General features: G+C 42.7%; 1 protein-coding gene across 3 annotated transcripts in view; it reads right to left on the bottom strand.

Annotated features, from left to right (window-relative positions):
* The window catches only part of Cyfip1 (cytoplasmic FMR1 interacting protein 1), an 89,959-nt gene that overhangs the window by 1,453 nt on the left and 67,969 nt on the right, over nucleotides 1-20,537 (bottom strand). For all 3 annotated transcript variants that reach the window (XM_032893508.1, XM_032893509.1, XM_032893510.1), the window contains 10 exons: nucleotides 19,496-19,615; nucleotides 18,320-18,519; nucleotides 12,866-12,953; nucleotides 11,089-11,232; nucleotides 6,259-6,349; nucleotides 3,893-4,023; nucleotides 3,404-3,476; nucleotides 2,695-2,789; nucleotides 1,637-1,875; nucleotides 1,011-1,158 (listed from right to left, as the gene is read on the bottom strand). In XM_032893508.1, coding sequence (XP_032749399.1) covers nucleotides 1,011-1,158; nucleotides 1,637-1,875; nucleotides 2,695-2,789; nucleotides 3,404-3,476; nucleotides 3,893-4,023; nucleotides 6,259-6,349; nucleotides 11,089-11,232; nucleotides 12,866-12,953; nucleotides 18,320-18,519; nucleotides 19,496-19,615 — 1,329 coding nt within the window. The remainder of the gene's footprint in view (nucleotides 1-1,010; nucleotides 1,159-1,636; nucleotides 1,876-2,694; nucleotides 2,790-3,403; nucleotides 3,477-3,892; nucleotides 4,024-6,258; nucleotides 6,350-11,088; nucleotides 11,233-12,865; nucleotides 12,954-18,319; nucleotides 18,520-19,495; nucleotides 19,616-20,537) is intronic.

The raw sequence follows: 20,537 nt of genomic DNA on the forward strand, positions 1-20,537 counted from the left end.
CAAGCATGCCGGTCTTAAATGTCTGACTCCAAGGCCTTCAATTATCAGAATATAAAAGATATATTTTATATATAATATGTTATATACATTAATAAGACATTACAATTTGAATATACCTGCCAAGATTTGAAGAACCAAATTAAAACAAAGAATTTTGAAAGTAAAAATTCTGGTTAATTTAACCTGAAATGAATAGGTTACCTCAAAGGCACAGCAGAAGAAAATATGCTGGTTATATTCCAGAGAGCCAATAAAGGAGGAATGGAAACTAGACTAACCATTCACACAAGCCCACACTAAATTTCTTTGCACCTTTTGAGCGACTTCAAGAGAACTCATGGATTGTCTGGACAGACCCAGACCCAGTCTAATAATCTAAGCAGAAAAGTTTCCTAAGTTATTCACAGGAAAGATATGGCAAAAGTGGTGGTCCCCTGTCATTTGGAGGGGGAGGAGCTGAGCTGGCAGCAGGAAATGGACCTTTTTTTCTACAGTTAGAAGAAACAGGATTCAGCTGGTGACTAAAAGGAGACTGAAAACACATTCATTCTTCAAGGCCTCCAGGGAAAACACCCCTTTCAGCTTTGTGAAACTAAACAGGGGAATCAGCTGAACTACGTAGATGTTTAAAAGTGATATAATCAATGGTGGTATTCTGTCATTAAGCCTCTTAGTTCTGGGAGCAACTGAAGAGTAAGTTATATGGAAAGCAGAAGAAAGTTTAACAATAGTGTTCTAAAAGGGGACAGTTGTGGGAAACTAAATAGACAACAAAAGTAATAAAAGCAAAAGTTTAAAAACCACATGGTTTGGAAGCTAGAAGACTAGAATAGTGTGTCAACAATCTGAAAATGCAGGTAAGATAAGTAGATCTTACCTGAAAAAGGAAATAGAAAATATTAAACTTTCTGGAGTTTGCATAATAGAGTGCATTATGTTTACGCTTCAATTTTATGTTAGGATAATAAGCATTCTTCACCTAGACAGATGTGTAAAAGATGTCTACATACCACATTTTTGATGATCTCATCCTTGCCATCATGTTTCTGAACTTTGAGAAGATGATAGCAGAAATCCAACACAGCAAAGCGCCGCTGCTGTCCCAGAAGTACAATGATCATGCAGCCAGCCCAGTGGAGCCCATCGCCAAAACACTGCCTAGAAGTACCAAACAGTAAGGAGAATGAACCAATCGGTGGACTCATGAGGGTCTCCAAAGGTCACATCAGGTTGTATTAGTTCCTTTGTCCACAGTTTCTCAGATAAAAGAAAGATAAGCACAAGAAATTTTCTAATTTTTAATAATGCCAATTTTGGGCTCCTCTAGCATTTGATAGGTCACAGACCTGCAGAGAATAACTTTATGGATCTACCACCCAGAGATAGGAATGTTTTAATTTACTTTCAGTTGCTTTAGATTCAAATGATTCCCAGATACTCCTGCTAAGTTCTTTCTTTGGCATCAAAGAAGGAACCACACACCTCAATGGTATTAAACCAGTAATGTTGTGTACTTTCTAAAAGAATTTTGTCATCTGCACTGACTTCACACTCCTTTCAGCAACCTCCTCCCTTGCCAGTTCACCCACTCTTCTAAAGAGTCACAGAACACACACACACACACACACACACTTACTCCACTGTAAACTCGTGTGTCCCTACAGGAATGCAGTAAACAAACTGCATGGCACTCCATAGTCTGTGAAACTCCACACACTCATCCACATGCATGACCCCATTGCTGGGCAGGGGCCCACGCCAGATGGGATCATCCAGAAAGGTCCGGATCCGTGTGAGGATGACTTCAAACATGGACAGACCACAACAGAGCCGCTCCTTGGTCAGCAAGTCCCCCTCTCTTGCGATTGCAATTTGCTGCAAAAAGTACATGTAGTATTACAAGCCATGGTAGAATACTAAAGGGCTAAAACCAAACTACCACCAGTCCGCTTATTCCTTAGTAGATAGAAAATGCTAAGTTGGCAGAACAGAGTTTTGCAGCATCAAGAAGTTATGTCAGCAATTACCTATATTCTAAAAATTAAAATACTAAAGTCTAGAAGAGTGAAATATAGCCATTTGTAACTGCAAGCAACTTTGCCTCTAGGTCACATGGCAATTTCCAAAGATATTTCAACTAGCATCTTGTGTGTAGAAGCCAGCAATGCCACTGCACACAGTTCACAAAACAACCTCAAACAAACAAACAAAAACAAAACAAAACAAAAAACCCGGGTTCAAAATGGCAGTGGTCTAAACAGTTATGTTTGCCAGATCTAGGGTAAACTTCATTCTGATACCTTGCCTTTTGTCACAATTTCTTGTAACAAGAAACCCTATTTAAAAAGCTTTGGGGTGGTGCACACTATATTAATCCCAGCTCTTGGGAGGCAGAGGCAGATGGATCACTATGAGTTTAAGGCCAGCCTAGTCTACAGAGCAAGTTCCAGGACATAAGGCTACACAGAAACCCTATCTCAAAAAGGAAAGGGTGGAGTGTGACAACAGGCAACATCCAAGCATGTCTTTGTTCCTCAGATGGAAGTTAAACTCTCTCTACTTACCATCCCTAATCCCAACTCCTGCAACAGTCTTTTGACCTCACAATAACTTCTGGCTGCTTCCAACCCCTCTACTGGCCTGACAGGAATTTCTACCCAGTGTACAATCCCTAACAACCACAGCATCCCTTACCTGTGGGGTCCCCAGCCTTTCAATCAGCGGAACAAGATGCAGTGGAGCATACTTGGATTCTAGTCTTTTCATTTTGGCATCAACTCTCTCCCCCTCTGTATTGGGAAATATATTATTATGCTCTGTCCTTATTTAAGATTTAAAAATTGCCCAAGTTTAATTTTTAGCAGAAATTTAAAGATTCATTTAACTCCATGGATGCAGGTTCTCTTTGTATTTAATATACTGTATATAATATATAGTATATTAAAACAGCTTTATAATTTTAATTCAAGCTAACAGATTTACTTATGCAATGTAACTATTTAAAGTTTGCTTTCAGCTTGGACTAGTGTAACTTTTTCATGCAGTTATCAACAGAATGGGGGAACATGGAAGAGTTTATATTTAATGAGTAGTTTTGAAAATTCTAAACATGATCTAAAGCAAAATAGTACAATGACCCTCTTAACACATGAACCACTGTGATAACTATCAACTTGGTGGCCATTTTTTTTTATTATATCCACTTACCTGTTTCTGTGTTATTTTGAAACATCCTAGATACCATTATAGTTAGAAATACTTGAGTTAATGAATTCTAACCAGGTTAGACACTCCCCACAGAGACTCCCTAGGTACCAACATAACTGAATGTTGGTCTTTTCTCTGGCTGCACAGTGTAATGTGCAATGTGCAATGTGAACTCTGGTTTATGATGCAGACTCACCTTTTACGTGGACTCGAGGCAGGATATTCTGGAAAGGAGCTGCATGCAACAGGTCACAGACTTCTTCTAAAGACTAAAACAGAGTAGAAAAAGTCATACCAGGAAGGGCATCTCATAGTGAAAAGATTATAAATGTCTGGTGCAGAAAGACATTCAAATTTCCAAGTTAGAATGAAATAAACACCAAATTGTCCACAGCATTTCCTGGAATAGTGTTAATGTTCTATTGGGTTACTTTTCTGGTCCACTGGGAAAACACTCTTTAAGCAAACATTATATTCTTGTTTCCTAAATGTAGGGAACCAATAAACAGCTGAGAAAAAGATGATGATCCTTTACTACATTGGCCACCTCACACCTTTACTAAAGAGGGGTGCGGAGAGCATAAAAGAAAAAGGAAAAAAAAAAAAAAAAAAAGGGAAGAAAACTTATTTGTCACCAGCAGTGAAAACTTTGGCCCAGCTAGGGTGGGCTGAACTGAGAACTCACCAGGCTTTGCTCAATGAGCAGGCAGAAGAGAACAGCATTTCCCACCTCCCGCAGGTTCTGGAAGCATACTGTTTTCAGCTCTGCATACTCCACAATGTCCTTCAGCTGGTGGTGGAAGAACTCTAGGATGCCTATGGCAGCAGAAGTTAGTGTCAGGGTTTCAGGATAGCACTAGCACCTGCCATTCTGACACTGCCTGATTATGGAGATTGCCACATGCTTCCAACAACAATGGTTTATATCACCTGGCACATCCTTAACAGACCATAGGGCCTAGCCTCTGACGCCCTGCTCGGTCAACTCCATTTGTTCAGAGAAGGCGGTTATGACAGAGAACACCAGTGTACCAGAAGAATAAAGGAGAGTCCAGAGCATCATTTCTAGTGGATTCAGATAAAGCATTTGATAAACTCAGTGGAACTCTAACAGGCATAGAAAGTATCTAATTTGATAGAGTATAAAAACCCTGCAGCTTATTTCATGTTGGTGGGAAAACCTGGCATACTTTTCCTGTGAGTTCCCACAGTATTTAAGTCATCTTTGCCAATGCCTGGACACCATAGGATGGCCCAAGAACACAGAAACCAACATGGCTAACTTGAGTCATACATACAATGCCAACCTGGGCAAGAATGGACAGGTAACTAAGACAAACCTAGTAAAAGCCCAAACTGCCCGAAGAACAAAGTTGGATTTAATACACTTCAATTTAACCACATAAGATGGAGGTTGGCCTAAATGTCTTCCTAAGGATTCACCCTCCTGCTCACCTCAGAGAGCCCAAGCCTTCTGTTCCTGCTATCTCCCACTTGTCAGTACAACTACGTAGCTACCCAGTGTAGTGGAGACCCATTCACCGGGGTTATCCCTCAACAAGCATGAAGAAAGATAGTGCTATGGTTTGTGCTCTACCAAGACTCACCTGACCTAATGGCTTTCTCTTCAGCATCTTATTACCTTAAAATTACTTATCTGCTTTCTTTCAATGAACTGAAATATGATTCTTCTAAGCCAGGTCTGTGCTGATGGTTATTTTCTTTTATGATGGCACAGTAGCTCCCTCAAATGCCAACTGTATCTGGGGAGCTCAGCCACAAGAGCAGGCTAGTCATGAGGATGGCAACATGAGTTACTCATGTGTAGCCTCAATACATTCACAAGGCTAGAGGAGCACATGGGGAATGGTAGTGAAGCACACCTCTATGGGTATGTGGTGTTTTCAGATGACTAGATTATGTTGTAATGAACAAATCCATCTCTTCATAATGGCATTACTAGGAGGTAAGGTAAGACAGAAGCCAGTCACTGGGAACATAGGTGCTATCCATTTTGCCCTGGACTCTTCTATAAGCCCTTTCTCCACTTGTTTGTCAGAAGCAAGCAGCCTCTTTAATGTGCTGTCATGATGATGTGCCTTGAAACACAGAGCCAAGTGTTCATGAACAGAACCCTCTGAAACTGCAAATCACTCTTTCTTGCCCTAAGTTGCTTTTCAGAGGCATTTGGTCAGAGTGATACAGAATGAACGAACAGATGATATCTTTGGAGAGAATACTATCAGGTAAGAGTTTATAAAAGGCATTCTCCCCCAGCCTCCCCCAACCCCTCTCCCTTGACAGGGTTTCTCTGGGTAGCACTGCTTGTCCTGGAACTTGTTATTTAGGCAAGACTGGCGTGGAACTCTGAGATCCAGCTGCCTCTGCCTCCCAAGTGCTGGGTTTAAAGGTGTGTACCATCACTGCCCAGGTATAAAAGGCACTTTTAAATGACAAAGGTTTATAGAGCTGAGATTAATTCTAAAGCAACACTGAGATCATTATGGATATTGATTTGGATGACTAGCCTGCAGCAAGTCATCGAGGTTGATCTAGAAGTACACATCCACAGACTTGGGGTGAAGTTCTTATAGCCTGTGAGCCAAGTAAGGCAGAATGTTTTACAGACCAACAAGACTATCTAAAGAGTAAGAGGCCAGAGGGAGGGTACAGGAAGTAGAGCCTTGTGGCTGCTTTGAATGCTTTTCCCCAATAAGAGGGCAATAGGATCTGGTAGTTAAGCTCCCTCTGCTTTTCTTGATAGGTGATTATTTTCAGGATCTGTGATAACAATATGTTCAATACCCCGTTATCAAAATCCTTGCTAGATGGCAAGCTGGGTCCCTTGGTTCTTTAACAACAAATAATGACCCCAAAGTCCTACCTACTGGCCTGATACCCAGTTGTAAGGTGTGTTTGTTTGTTCTACTCTAAACAGGCAAATTCTGGTTTGGGCTTCTTTCAAATTTGATTCTTCTCAATAGCTTCCAACTTGATTCCCTCCTCATGAGGGATGTACTCATGAAGGGTACTCCAGACACCTTTGCTCACCAGGAGAGCCGTACTCATGTCGGGGAAGGCGGCAGATCTTAGGCATCACTTCCATCAGAGTTTTCACATACTGCAGGATTGTGCCTTGAAGCTGCAAGAGACAAAGGCTGTTAGCTCTCACCCTCCATTCTCATGGAAGGCCCTGGTAAGTGTGTGCTCTGAAAACTGGTCCATGAGCAAAAAACAGTTATGATTAAGACTGTAGAATCAGTTTGTCTAGGGAATGAAATCCCACCTGTGAAAAGAGAGCAACATCTATTGGGTGTCTATAGAGATAACTAATATTCACCCTCTAAAATATAGCCCCCTTTCTAAGACATGAAATAGTCAGGAAATAGAGCAGAAGAGATCACATTCCCCTGTAGCTTCCATGCTGACCCACGGTCAACACCAAGAGTGCCAGCAGCTCCAGGAGCAATAGCCCTTATAAGATAGTTTCTATTTCTTCTGACAGGCTTAGGATGTCACCTTTGTCACCTTTGTGTCTAGCCATATGAAGTCTGCATTCCTGATTTTCTTCCCTAACTTTCAAGTATTTCAGGGCAGATCAGTCCATAAAGCTTGAGTGGTTCCCAAGATCATAGATGTGTAAATGACCAAACTCTTCTACATTCTAGTTAAGTGTGTTGGTTTGGATGAAAATTGTTCCTATAGACTCATCTATTTGAATAGTCACCAGGGAATTGGAAAATCTGAAAAAGATTAGAAAGATTAGGAGGTGTGGCCTTGTTGGAGGAAGTGTGTTGCTGGGCATTAGGCTTTGGGTGTCAAAAGTCCATGCCAAGCCCAGTGTTCCCGTTTCTGCCTGCTGCCTGACTATCGAGTTCTCAGGTAGTTTTCTAGCACCATGCCTGGCCATTGGGCTGCTTCCTTCCCCGCTGTGATAATAGTGAACTAACCCTGTGAAGCTGTAAGCAATTAAATGCTTTATTTTATGAGTTGCCTTAGTCATTCATGGTGTATCTTCACAATAGAACAGTAACTAAATCGTTGCATTATTACTATGTTGTAACTCTACAACTTCTCAGAGTTGTTAATCTTTGCTATGTCTTAAGTTCATGTCATGTCTTTGATGGACTGAGGTTGTACTCAGGTGGCCACAAATTCAGATTCAAACAATATTTTCACTTAGTAGGCTGTATAGCATAGTTTGATGTCAACTTAAAACAAGCTAGAGTCATTTAGGAAGCTGGACTCAATTGACAATGCTTCCATTAAGACTGGCCTGTAGGCAAGTCTATACAGTATTTTCTTGATTGATGATTGATGTGGGAGGACCCAGCTCACTGTTGACAGTGCCACCCTCTGGCACTCTGTATCACTTCCTTGCAACAGATTCCTGCCTTGAGTTCTTGCCCCAACTCCCTTCAATGATGGACTGTGACTGAATCATGAAAGTTGAAATAAACCATTTCTTCCTAGTTGCTTCTGGTCATAGTGTTTAATCGCAGAAATAGAAACCCTAACTAGAGCAGGAGCCCTGCCTGAGACACTGCCGGAACCTGAAGGAAACAGACCGGGTAAACAGTTCTCTGCACCCAAATCCCGTGGGAGGGAGAGCTAAACCTTCAGAGAAGCAGACACGCCTGCGAAACCAGAAGAGACTGCTCTCTACACACATTGCTGATTCCAGAGGAAAACACCGGAGGCCATCTGGAACCCTGGTGCACGGAGGCTCCCGGAAGAGGCGGGCGAGATCTTCCTGGTCGCTGCCACCGCTGAGAGCCTGGGCAGAACCCCATGAGCGAACTCGAGCCTCGGGGCCACAGGTAAGACTAACTTATCTGCTGCAAGTGACTTGCCTGGTGGAATCGGGACAACAGAGGCAGAATCCCTCTAGGACCAGGCACGTCCTGTGTTTACCGGAAGTCCCACACCCGCGGATCCCGGCCCGCAGCAGCTCTCTGCTCCCAGAACCCGTGGGAGAGATACCTTACTGCCTGGTCGGGTGGGCACTCCTGAGGCTGCAGAGCGGAAGAGACCACCAACACTGCCCACCCCTGCCCACATCCCTGGCCCAAGAGGAAACTGTACAAGGCCTCTGGGTTCCTGTGGGGGAGGGCCCAGGAGCAGCAGGAGCCCTGCCTGAGACACCGCCGGAACCTGAAGGAAACAGACCGGGTAAACAGTTCTCTGCATCCAAATCCCGTGGGAGGGAGAGCTAAACCTTCAGAGAGGCAGACACGCCTGCGAAACCAGAAGAGACTGCTCTCTGCACACATTACTGATTCCAGAGGAAAACACCGGAGGCCATCTGGAACCCTGGTGCACGGAGGCTCCCGGAAGAGGCGGCGCAGATCTTCCTGGTCGCTGCCACCGCGGAGAGCCCGTGGGCAGAACCCCGCGAGCGAACTTGAGCCTCGGGGCCACAGGTAAGACCAACTTTTCTGCTGCAAGTGACCTGCCTGGTGAACTCAAGGCACAGGTCCACAGGAACAGCTGAAGACCTGTAGAAAGGAAAAACTACACGCCCGAAAGCAGAACACTCTGTCCCCATAACTGACTGAAAGAGAGGAAAACAGGTCTACAGCACTCCTGACACACAGGCCTATAGGACAGTTTAGCCACTGTCAGAAATAGCAGAACAAAGAAACCCTAACTAAAACATGGACAGATCACAGAAAACATGAAAATCTGTACCTAAAGAAATACTTTCCCAAAAAGATAAATTAGAGAATAGGTTACAACTCAATGATGGAACACATGTGTCAGACTCTTAACTTCAACTCTCATCACCACACATAAAAAACAAACAAGCAAACAAATGTAAAGGGAAACCACTGAAGATTTAAAAAGTGTCTTCAGTGAATGATAAATTATGAGGGATGAGAGGATAACTCAATCCATAACATGTTTGTCATGCAAGAATAAAGACCTAGGGGTTGGGGATTTAGCTCAGTGGTAGAGCGCTTGCCTAGGAAGCGCAAGGCCCTGGGTTCGGTCCCCAGCTCCGAAAAAAAGAACCAGAAAAAAAAATAAAATAAAAAAAAATAAAGACCTAAGTTCAAGCCCCAAAACATACATTAAAAAATAAAAATAACAATAAAAAGGGAACACTGCAGCACATTTGTAATCTTAGCACTGGTAAGACAGGGAGAGGTGGTTCCCTGGGGTTTGTTGGTCATCCAGTCTAGCCTTCTTGATTAGTTCCAATTCAGTGCAACACTCTGCCTCATAAAACAAAGTGGGAACAAAGGAGATGGCTTGTGGGTAAGAGTGCTTGCTTTAAAAGTATAAAAATCTGAGATCATATAGCCTCTACATGGAGACGTGGGGGGAGGGGGAGTGGTGTTGAGATTGATTGATTATGAATAAAACCAAAAGCCCACCATGGCCTACTTTTCCCTTTTCACAGACATGTACTATAAGGAGGGTTGGTACTGACCAATTTTATGTTTACTTGATACAAGCTGGAGAATAGGAAGCCTCAACTGAGAAAATGCCTCAATGGGGTGGGGCTATAGGCATACAGGCAAGCCCGCAGAGTATTTTCTGGATCAGTGATTGATGTAGGAGGGCCCATCCTACTGTGGGTGGGGCTACCCCTGAGCAAGAGTTCTGAGTTCTATGGGAGAGCAGGCTGAGTAAGCCATGAGGAACAAGCCAGTAAACAGCACCCCTCCATGGCTCCTACATCAGCTTTTGCCTCCAGTTTCCTGTCATGCTTCAGTTTCTGACTTCTTTGATGATGAACAGTGCTGTGGAAGTACAAGCTTTGGGTTATGGTGTTTATCATAGCAATAGTAACATAAGACAAGCTTCTGTGCAGATGGCGATGTGTACAACTCTGACCTCACTCTGAGGTTACACGTATGCATCCATTCTAAGCCCTTTACTCACCTGCAAGTTAAGCCTCACTAACTATGCAGCTCGCTTTCATCTGTCAGGAGCCTTCTCACTGGAGCACTTGTGAAGAATGACCCCACAGCTGAAGTATCCCTAGAGTGGCTGTCCCTGCCTATCATGAATGCCTGAGCGTCTGTAGACTTAAAGCTCCCATGACCAGTATGATCTCCATTTACCTCCATACCATGTTTCCTAGAGATCTGTGTTTTATGAAAACCCATACTTTACAAATAAAAACAAAGAATATCTACAGAATTATGGGCTGGAGAGATGGCTCAGTGATTAAGAACACTTGCTCATTTGGGTCAGAGGAACATTATTTGGCTCTCATCATCCATATATCTACCATAGACAATAACCAACAGAAACAAACTGGAGAAAGCAGACTGTGGCAAGCATCTTTTGACTGGGATTTTGTCTTCTACTTTTTCAACCCCCTCAAGTCTTGGGTAACAGTAATGGTCTTTGGTAAGACAGGAATCACTTCTGCATAGAAGAAGCAACAGTCTCTTATAATAAACAGTATTTTGATTATTAAATGTTCCTGAAGCCTGGTGTAGTAGTACAAATCTATAATACTAGCAATCTAGAGGCCAAGGTAGGATGACTGATGAATGAGGTCAGCTTACACTAAATATAGTGAGACTATATCTCGGACAGGCAGAAACAACAAAAAATTATAAATCAGTCCTATAACTTCAGTCTTTCCTTTTGGGAGACTGGGGGTGTTATTTGTAAGAGACGGATTGGATCCTGTTAAGTTCTCTAGGCTGTCCTGCCTCAGTCTCCTGAGAACCAGGCAGTACAGTGACATTCTTTTATATCCAGAGCCATTCTCTTTAGTTAGGAGAAACGTCTAAAGCTAACTTGAAGCATTTTTCTGTTTGAGCCGCACATCCCAGACAGAAAGAGAAAGACCCCATGGCTGACCTTGTCTACCCCAGTGAATCCATGCTACAGGGAAAACATTGCAGGAAAACTCACCAGGCTCTTGACAACCTTCAGCAGTTCTTCCATGACGACTGCAATGCCCTGGTAGCCAAGCAGCCGGCAGATGACCTGGAAGTGAGGAGGCCCCACAAAGTTCCGGTAGCTGCCATAAATGCTTGAGTAGGCTAGGTTCAAAGCCTGGGGGAAAGAGGAGAGTGTTCAACATGGTTCTCACACATTCATGCAGATGGCATTTGGAGGTGTGTTCAACTTTTAGCACATCTTAAGAGAAGGAGCGACTTCCCTTGTAACTTAGACTGACTGCCCTTACTGATGCAGAGGCTTTCACCTTTTAAAAGAGCAAACTGTAAACAAAGAAACTAATGGGACAGTGAAAGCTGTCCTGAGGGAGGCAGAAGGTATTCAGGAGCTGACAGGAGCAGTTCCCAGGGGTAGGTGATGGAAGATTTTCATGCAGGAAGGGTCTCTAACCTTGTGGAAGGATCAGGTATGGAGACAGGGAGATGCCGAATTAAAGGATTTCATTTCCTTTGATGTGTCTTCTAAATTTCCCTTACCACTTCTCTGATGTGATGGCTTCTGCCCTCACCCTGCACTGTGGTGATGGCCCCTCTAATCCCATGTTATAACAGGGGTTCTGGGGACTTGAACTCAGGTCCTCATGTTTGCACAGGAAGCTCTCTTCACCCACAGAGGCACTTCCACAGCCTGTCTTAACTTTAAAAATCAGTTTCTAGTTTGAGTTTGCTGTGTCTATGATTTCAGCTCCAGAATTTTCTTTAGTTTATTTTGCTGCCCAGAATATGGTGTAGCCTGGTAAATGTCCATGGCCATTCACGGCGCATCCTGATGGTATGTTTGCTGAGGCTCAGTTCTTCATCACAGCTTGTTCTGTTTCAACACATCCACCAGTTACTGAGAGGAGAGTTGAAGTCCTCGTGTATACCCTGTGGAGTGTCTCATTTCTTCTCTTAGAAATGAGTCTTAGTTTCTGTGTAGAAGCTCTCATTGGCATATAAACGTGCAGAACTGCCATACCCTAAGTATTCCCCCTAGTAATGTCCTTTGCTCTGACGCCTAGCGTAACTTGTATTAATATAGCCACATCTGCTTGGTTCTGACTAATACTTTTATCACACAGCTTTTCCTATACTCACCTTTACCTTTCATAAACTGAAACCAAGCCAAGCTGAGCACATACTTGAGCTACGATTTGTGTTTGTTTTCATCCCGAGAATCAAACTCAAGACCTCTTACACACCAAGCACATATCTACCACAGGATACACACTGGTCCCAGTCGTCTTTTAATGCATTCTGCCAATCTCTTGTCTTCTGAATGTACTTAGGCTGTTTATAGGTAACACCTTTCCACACTGGTATTGTGAGGTGTAAGCCTATTGTTCTCATTTTCTGCTTGTCCTTTATTTCTTATTTTTCTGTTTCAGTCTTCCTACATTCTGTCTCAGTTTCTTATCAACTTGACACAGCCTAGAGTTATCTGGGAAGGGGAACCTCAACTAAGAAGCCAAGTCTGTGGGGTGTTTTTGTGATTAAAGGTTAATATGGGAAGGCCCAGCTCATTGAGGCCAGTACCCTGAGCAGGGAGACCTGGATGCTAGTTATAAGGAAGCAGGCTGAGCAAGCCAGTAAGCGCGTGTCTCTGTGTCCTTTCCTTCAGTTCCTGCCTCCAGTTTCTTGCTCTGACTTCCCTTTGGGATGGACTACAACTGTAAGCTGAAATAGACACTTTCCCTCAGGGTTTTGGACAGCAATAGAAATCTATCATTACATAAGCAGAAACAACCCACCTTGGAGCCGTGCAAATATTGGGGCTGTGCATTAGGTTGTTTGTCTCGTTGAAATTCCTGAGAAAATGGTAATACTGTCCGAACAAACCTAAACGAGAAAGATACAAGGGGAAAGAAAGAACACCAAATTTAATAGCGGTTCTTTAGTGTCAAACGTTTTATTATGTATCTTAACTCTTTCTCATAGGTAACTGGTAACGTCAAATAGGAAAATTCTAGTAAATCAACACCCACAAAGTTAAAGATCTACAAATAATAGTAAGTCCAAGCCAGAGTAGGAACCTCTGTTGTCCTCCTACCTATAAACAGGTCTTCTAGTTCACAAAGGTTCTGGCCTACTAGCACTGAGACTATCTCGACGCTGATGCAATACTTGATATCTGTAATGAACACATTCTTGGCTTTGCTGCGTCAGAAATGGGAAGACAGGACTCTACAACATTAGCAGTGACATCCTGGGTACTTAGAGCCCTAGTTCTGGACTACTAGTTAAGGAGCCAAATAAAATATGTTTAACGCAACTCAGTCAAGACTCTGCATCTAGGTAGTGTATCCAGCCCATTTAAAACGAGAATAAATTTCAAGCAAAAACTTTCAAAATTGCTGCTGAAACAGAGCTGGAGAGATGGCTCAGCAGTTAAGAGCACTGGCTGCTCTTACAGAAGGCTGGGTTCGGTTCTCTGCACTCATATATGGTGGCTCACAATCGTCTGTAACTTTGGTTTCATGGGACCAATGTCCTCTTCTGATTCTACATGAACTAGGCACACATGTGACACCAACCCAAACATACAGGCAAATGTTTGCACATAGAAAACACACAAAGTTTTCCGATTATATACATCTGTGAACTTGGTGAACTCATGTTGTAGTAAAGGAAATTAAATGGAAGTTCCTTTCAATAGTTAGCAGAGAAAGCATGTGCACCTGAGAGTCCAGGAACCTGCAAGGCCAAGTGTTTCACAGACAGAATGCAGTTAAGGGGCCAGATTCTCGCCTACTGAAGGGCAGGTGTCAGACCCTAGTAATTATGGGCTGCAAATCGTCCCAATTTGTACTCAGGAAAACAAACAAAACGAAACACTTTTTTATGTAATCTTTCAAAAGGACAATGTGTTGTACTGAGGTGTGTTGATATCAGAAAAGTCCCACATACCCTCAGGCACTTGAACATTAGGTCCCCAGTCGATGGCACTATTAGGGCAGGTACTAAGGTCGGGACTTCGGTGTTTCACAGTCTGGTTCACGTCTCAGTATGTAAGTCCTCATTTTGCTGCTCCAGCTGCCTGCCTGCCTGCTGGCATCCATTCCCACCATGGGGTGATGGGCTCTTAATCCTCTGGAAGTCTAAGCCCTTTTGTTAAGTTGCCTTGGCCATGATGTCTTATCACAGCAGTATAAGAGTAGTATATGTACCCGACATACACAGTACTGATGGCCTCTTGGATCACACCTGAGTCTACACCAAAGAGAAACCCTTAGAATGGGACTGGCATGATAGAATGACCAACCATGTGACACGTGACCAGAGAGTGAGGATGTAGGCTGGGTGACAGCAGACAACAATTCATGAGGGCAGTTGCTGGAGTTTAGTTAGCATGGTCACATGGTAATCTTCCAGTCCATCTCACATGCTTCAGTACTAGGAGGGTAACACATCTCCAGGGCGGAAACCAGCCCAGTCATTTCCACCAGGAATCTCATGAAGATCTACTACCTGGGCAGAGATTTTCTGAATCTAGCCAGCTGGTCAGAAGTGAAGAGTAGATCATAGGACCCAAATCACTAGTACTGAAATGAAAGCAGCCTTGTGAAATGCTATGCCTTCAGATACTAGAGTTCAGCAGAATTGTCAAAATCCCTGAATAGGGAAATTGTTCAGTACCAACCCCCACAGCTGTAACTCCACACTAACTTGAAAGTCAAGTCTCAGCACTTAATTATCCCATTTTGAGCTGAGGCAGCAGTTCCCTCCCTATGTCTGACTTGATAAGCTCTGTGAGCTTCCTCAGTTACATCTGCACAGTTACAGTATTTACTACACTTGCAAATTTGGGAGTATTAACTTAAATATTCTTTCCACTCCAATGCTAAGCTCTTACTAGAGTTACAACTATAAGGACGTGTAACATCATGCCAGTTTGCAGAAGCTATTCAAATTCACTGGCTTTCTGCAAAACAGAATCTAACATTTAGCTAAGCAAATGGAATTTTCACTTCCGGTACTGTGTTTACAGTATTAATTCAATCCATTCTCTTCTGTAAACCATTATCTCTCTGTCTTAGTTAGGGTTTTACTGCTGTGAACAGACACCATGACCAAGGCAATTCTTATAAGGACATTATTTAATTTGGACTGCCTTACAGGTTCAGAGGTTCAGTCCATTATCATCAAGGCTGGAGCATGGCAACATCCAGGCAGGTATGGTGCAGGAGGAGCTGAGAGTTCTACATCTTCATCCGTAAGAAGCCAAGAACAGACTGAACATCCTCAGGCAGCTAGGAGGAGGTCTCCGAGCCCACCCCACAGTGACACACTTCCTTCAGCAAGGCCACACCTTCTAATAGTGCACTCCCAGGGTCAAGCAAATGTAAACCATCACGTTCTCTTACGTTCGACTTTCTTAAATCTTTACTAATACTTAAAATGGCTAACACTCTTGCCTTCTGACCACATTGGCACTGTCATCCCTGTTGCTTGTGTTTTATGAACTGATTTTTCTCCTCATTATATGTCACCTTTTTCAGATACTGAGCATACCTAATTCCAGACTGGATGCTGGACACTGAGATATCTTATTAAGTCTTGTTTTCTGTTAGTGTTGATTTTTGAGGCAGCAGGGAGCTAAGTTTATCTGCATATCAAGCAGATAATGGTATGTTTATGGTATTTCTATGGAAAGGCAAGTAGTTTAGAATTAAGACCTACTACGAAGGCAATAGACTTCTACCGAATCTATGAAGTATCTGGGTGCTGAGTAAGTTTCTAAATTTGTGCTGACAAGGAGAGCAAATGGTCAATACTGCTGCGAGCTCTGTGAATTACTGACTATAGCTCCCCAACACCGTGGAGCCCATGCTGGTTTCAGGAGCTGTTTTTTGTTTTTTTGGTTTTTTGGTTTTTTTTTCTGAGAGTTCCACCTCTTCCATATTTAACTTTATAAATTCCAGCTGTGTGAGCTTCCCCACGTTCTACTGTGTTTCTTCCTGCAAGCAGGATTCCCAAGCTCTACACCAACTGCCCTCTGTTCTTTGTTCAGAATGTGTTTCTAGACAGAATGGTAGGACAGTCAAAAGACACTTCTCATGTTTCCTTTAAGCAGAAGACTAGTATTAGAAAATAGGGATGTATGTGTTTTGTCCAGTTGTCCTCTTATTTAAAGAAAGATAGACTGTTCCTCCATCACGCACAAAACTTTAACACAGTATTGCCTGCATACTTTCATCTACAGCCAAAATAACAAAAACAAATGCTGAACTATAGTGGGAATGTTTGTTTCACAGCAATCAGAACCAGCAATTCTTAAAGTAGTTTGCTTTTTGTCTAATTGAACAAGCCAATATCATAATGAGCAAAGGCATCTTTTCCATTTTTGAGGAAGTCCAAAAACACTGAGTGATGAGTCAAATGAATATTGTGGCACTGAAATGAAACTGGAGATATCAGAATGTTTTAATTTATAGATAACTGTATAAGAAAAAAAACACAAGTATTCATAAATACTACGAGTTAAAATGTGACCATCCAAAAGATATCTGAGTACTCCTTCTCTGTAGCACAGGAGATAGAAACAGGGTCATTACACATGTTCTCGGTGATAAGATCAGGAGCTGAGAGTAAGGCCCCGATCTATATGGCTGTTGTCCTTACAAGGAGGGTGGGTGGAGAGAGATTCAGAAGAATACTGTTTCCTGGTAAATGCAAAGCCTGGAATGATACTGCTACAAGCCACGGAGTGTCAGAAACAGACAGCTGCTCCACAAGCTAGCGAGAGGCAAGCAGAGAGTCCACCCAGAGTCTAAAGGGGAAGTGTGGTTTGCTGACACCTCATTTTGGACTGTAAGAGAACACTTCTCTTTTAACAGCAGCCATAGAAACCTAAAATAGCAAGCCTGTGAGTACTCCCTACTGTTGTCACGAAATGGCTCTAGAACACTGACATCCTAGTACAGGTGAGCACACCAATTACCCAGACGCTCCATCTTGTGGTAGAAGATAAAGTGGTACTTATAAAACAGTGGGAATACACACATACCACTGTAATAGGTGTTCACAGTGCTGATTACAGAAATCAACTGAAGATACAAACGCTAAGACAGAGTCCCTGATTATACTTATAATCATTACCAAAGAGAAGAATGTTCACTTGTAGAATGCTGATTAACATTTTCAGAGGAATGAAGAGATTAGAAACTCACTCTTCAACCGCGCCAAACCCCCTAACCTCCCCTATATAAACCCCCGAGTTTGGAGGCTCGGGGTCGATTCCTCTGTCTCCTATGTGAGATACGTGTCGACCCGGGATCCCGCTAAGACCTGGGATCTCGTTAATAAAGGTACCCCATGCTTTTAAAAAAAAAAAAAAAAAAAAAAAAAGAAACTCACTCTTCAACCATCCAGGGACAAATAAGAGCAAGCTAAGCATTTGTCACAGATGCTGACACCAGTGGGTTAGATGCCAACAAAGTATGGCTATTACGTAGTCTCAGTTGAGTTACTTACTCAGTTACACATTACTTACAAAAGTTAAACAGAAAAGTAGTGACTAGACAGTGGAGAAACTTGGGAGCAACAACCTTAATCAGACACAGAAGTCAACTTGACCAGTGGTGGAACCTATCATCTTAAGAGAATACCCTGTTCCTGGTAATCTTTTCACAAAGAGACCACACTGGTCCTGAGGAGATTCTACTCTGATGACCGGTGTAAGAGTTACCATTCAACCATTCTACCACCAAACTTTACTCTCATTAACACAACAGCAAGATGGTAAGTGGGAAGAAAGACATTACCACACTCTCACTTTGACCCTCAACACTTCAGAAGAAACCTGAAAAGTAGAATCGCCTGCCACATTCTGCCATAAGGGAGACTTAAAGTAGGCAGTACAGTTCCAGCAGCCATTCCATGGCACAGGAGAGTCTGTCTATAGTGACAACTAAGTGTGTTGGCAGAACCTTGGCTCTCCTGCCTCAAGTGCTGGCCTTCTGCCAGTATTCTATTTCTACAGGTAAAGTGATGACCATCTGCCCAAGTGCTGGCCCAGGGCTAGCCTTGTAAACGGAAGGAACAAGGAAGGCCTGAGAGAGACCAGAACATGAGAATCATGAGGGCAGAAGGAGGGCAGAGTTAAAGGGGGAAGTATGCAGATGGTCAGGGCTGAAGATCACTGGCTGTAGATGCATCTGAACTGGGATATCCAAACATGTCTGTGACGCTAATGGCATGCTTACCGGTTGGTGGAGCCATTATAGCAGTAGTTGGGCAAGAAGTCATAGTTTAGCTCCCAGAAGACATGGAGGGTGATTCTTCCATAAGGTGCAGACACGTTGTGGTTGGCTTCCCGGAACATGGCATCAAAGCTGTCTAGTGTGAGGTACCTGCTCAGCAGCTTGTGCGTCATACGGTTGATTTCTAAGAGCCCATCTAGCTCCTACAAGATCATAGAGACAAGGATATGAGAGGGGAGATGGGCCATCCAGGAAGGAGGTATTTACCTGCAGACTGCAATCCCCACCTAGGCTATGTGGTCCCTAGGAGGACTAGCACATGGGGAGATACAAACAGGAGAAGGCTGCAATGAGGTGGCCAACAAGATGTGGGCCAGAACCATATGAAATTGGGACTTTTATAGGTAACCAGAGTTTGGTACTCAATTTAAGTTCCTTACTCTACAGTCACATCCACTGGGCCTTAGTCTTTTTTCCTCTACTATGGTCACTTTCACATATCCACTACTGCCCTCAAGTCACCGCCTACCTTGGGCAAAGGCAATTTGGACAAATCACTACTTAATATTACTACCTGTCAATGTACCATCTAAGTCCTAAGTCTTATCCACTACCACTTGTATATAATCCAACTGGTGATGGCCACTTTGGGTCAGTTTTCCCAAGCAATAAATTCCATATAGACAAACCTAAGTAACACACTCCCTGACTTACAATGGAAATATTTCATGATAAAGCAATTGTAAGCAGATATATCAGTAGGTGGTGGGTGAATTTACTATACTTTAATCTTTGCAATATTATCATTACTTAGGCCAGTGTTACCTTCAACATGCTCAGAACAACTACATTAGCCTATAGTTGGGACAAAATCATCTCCCACAAACTTTTATAAAAAAATAAATAACCACTTCTTTTCAATCCTTTCTATTTCATCTTTCTCTGTAATGGAGTTTATAGATTTTTATCTTTGTCCTCAGTAGGTGTAACTTATTTAAGATCAGGATTACTTTCTCTTTTAAGTTAATATAAATTACAAATATTAAGAGTAGGTAGTAACATGGTACTTGACATAGTCGAAGATCCATTAGTTACCATCTCTTATCATCTATTCAAGAACTGACCTACTATTAGTTCAACTTATCAATAGAAAGGGAAAAAAACAGTTCTAGTACTTACGACTACTGATGTTAAATCTTCACTTTCAAATCGTCCAATTGCCAGTTCTAGAGATTTGTACATGGCTGCTGAAACACGCTGTGTAATCAGACGATTGAGATCGATGGATCTCCCGAGCAGCTAGAGGAAGAGAAAGGCCAAGGGATAGCAAGGTAAAGAATCAACATAAGACCTGGTGAATGCATCAGTAGGGACAGGCACTTATGGCCAAGTCTGACGTCCTCAGTTCAATCCTTGGGACCCAAATAAGACAATAAAATAAAAGACACATGAAAGTTGTCCTCTGATCTATGCACACACTCCACAAAGACCTCACTAAATACAAACAAATATTTTAAGTAAACAAAGATCTTAAAAAACAACAAAAACAAACAAGCGGCAACACCCAAGACACCTATATCAAAAGAAAATACTTGTGTGCATGTACGTGAGAATATATGTGCGTATTCACTCACATGCATACACATAAGCGATGCTGAAGCTGGTACCCAAGTCTACATAGATGCTAGGCAAAGACTCTACCATTGAGCTGGATCCTCAAGCCAAGTAATGTCAAGAGTACTACTGTATTTGAAGTTTGAAGTGAAACAAAACGTTAGTACATTACTATTATGACCTGTTTTCATTACTATTTTCTTTAGGACCTGGGCCTGTTCTAGAAGCCAATCAGGGTTCAGAGACCTGCAATTTCACCCCTGCAGTTAAGGTTGTCTAATATAAAATATAACCTTCTTCTACGGGGTACAAGTATAAGCCTATAATTTCAGGCTAAGGTGAGAAGCCCAGTAGGGTAAGCTGAGCCTGGGCACATACGAAGCTGTTTGTCAGGATTGTCCAAGTGACTCCCAAAACATCCCAAGCAATTACTATTGCCCTTGTGACCTGAAGTGGTGGAAGCTAAGTCCCTATTGCTGAAGACACCATGCACTTCAAACACAAGGCCCAGAAGACCTGAGATGGATCTGATCCAAAGCCTTCCTCCCTAAGAACTAACTTCCATAGTACCAGAAGATACCTTGGAAGTTTCCCAAAGAGGGAAACA

The sequence above is a fragment of the Rattus rattus genome, chromosome 2 (assembly GCF_011064425.1).
Source record: "Rattus rattus isolate New Zealand chromosome 2, Rrattus_CSIRO_v1, whole genome shotgun sequence".
NCBI classification, from domain to species: domain Eukaryota; kingdom Metazoa; phylum Chordata; class Mammalia; order Rodentia; family Muridae; genus Rattus; species Rattus rattus.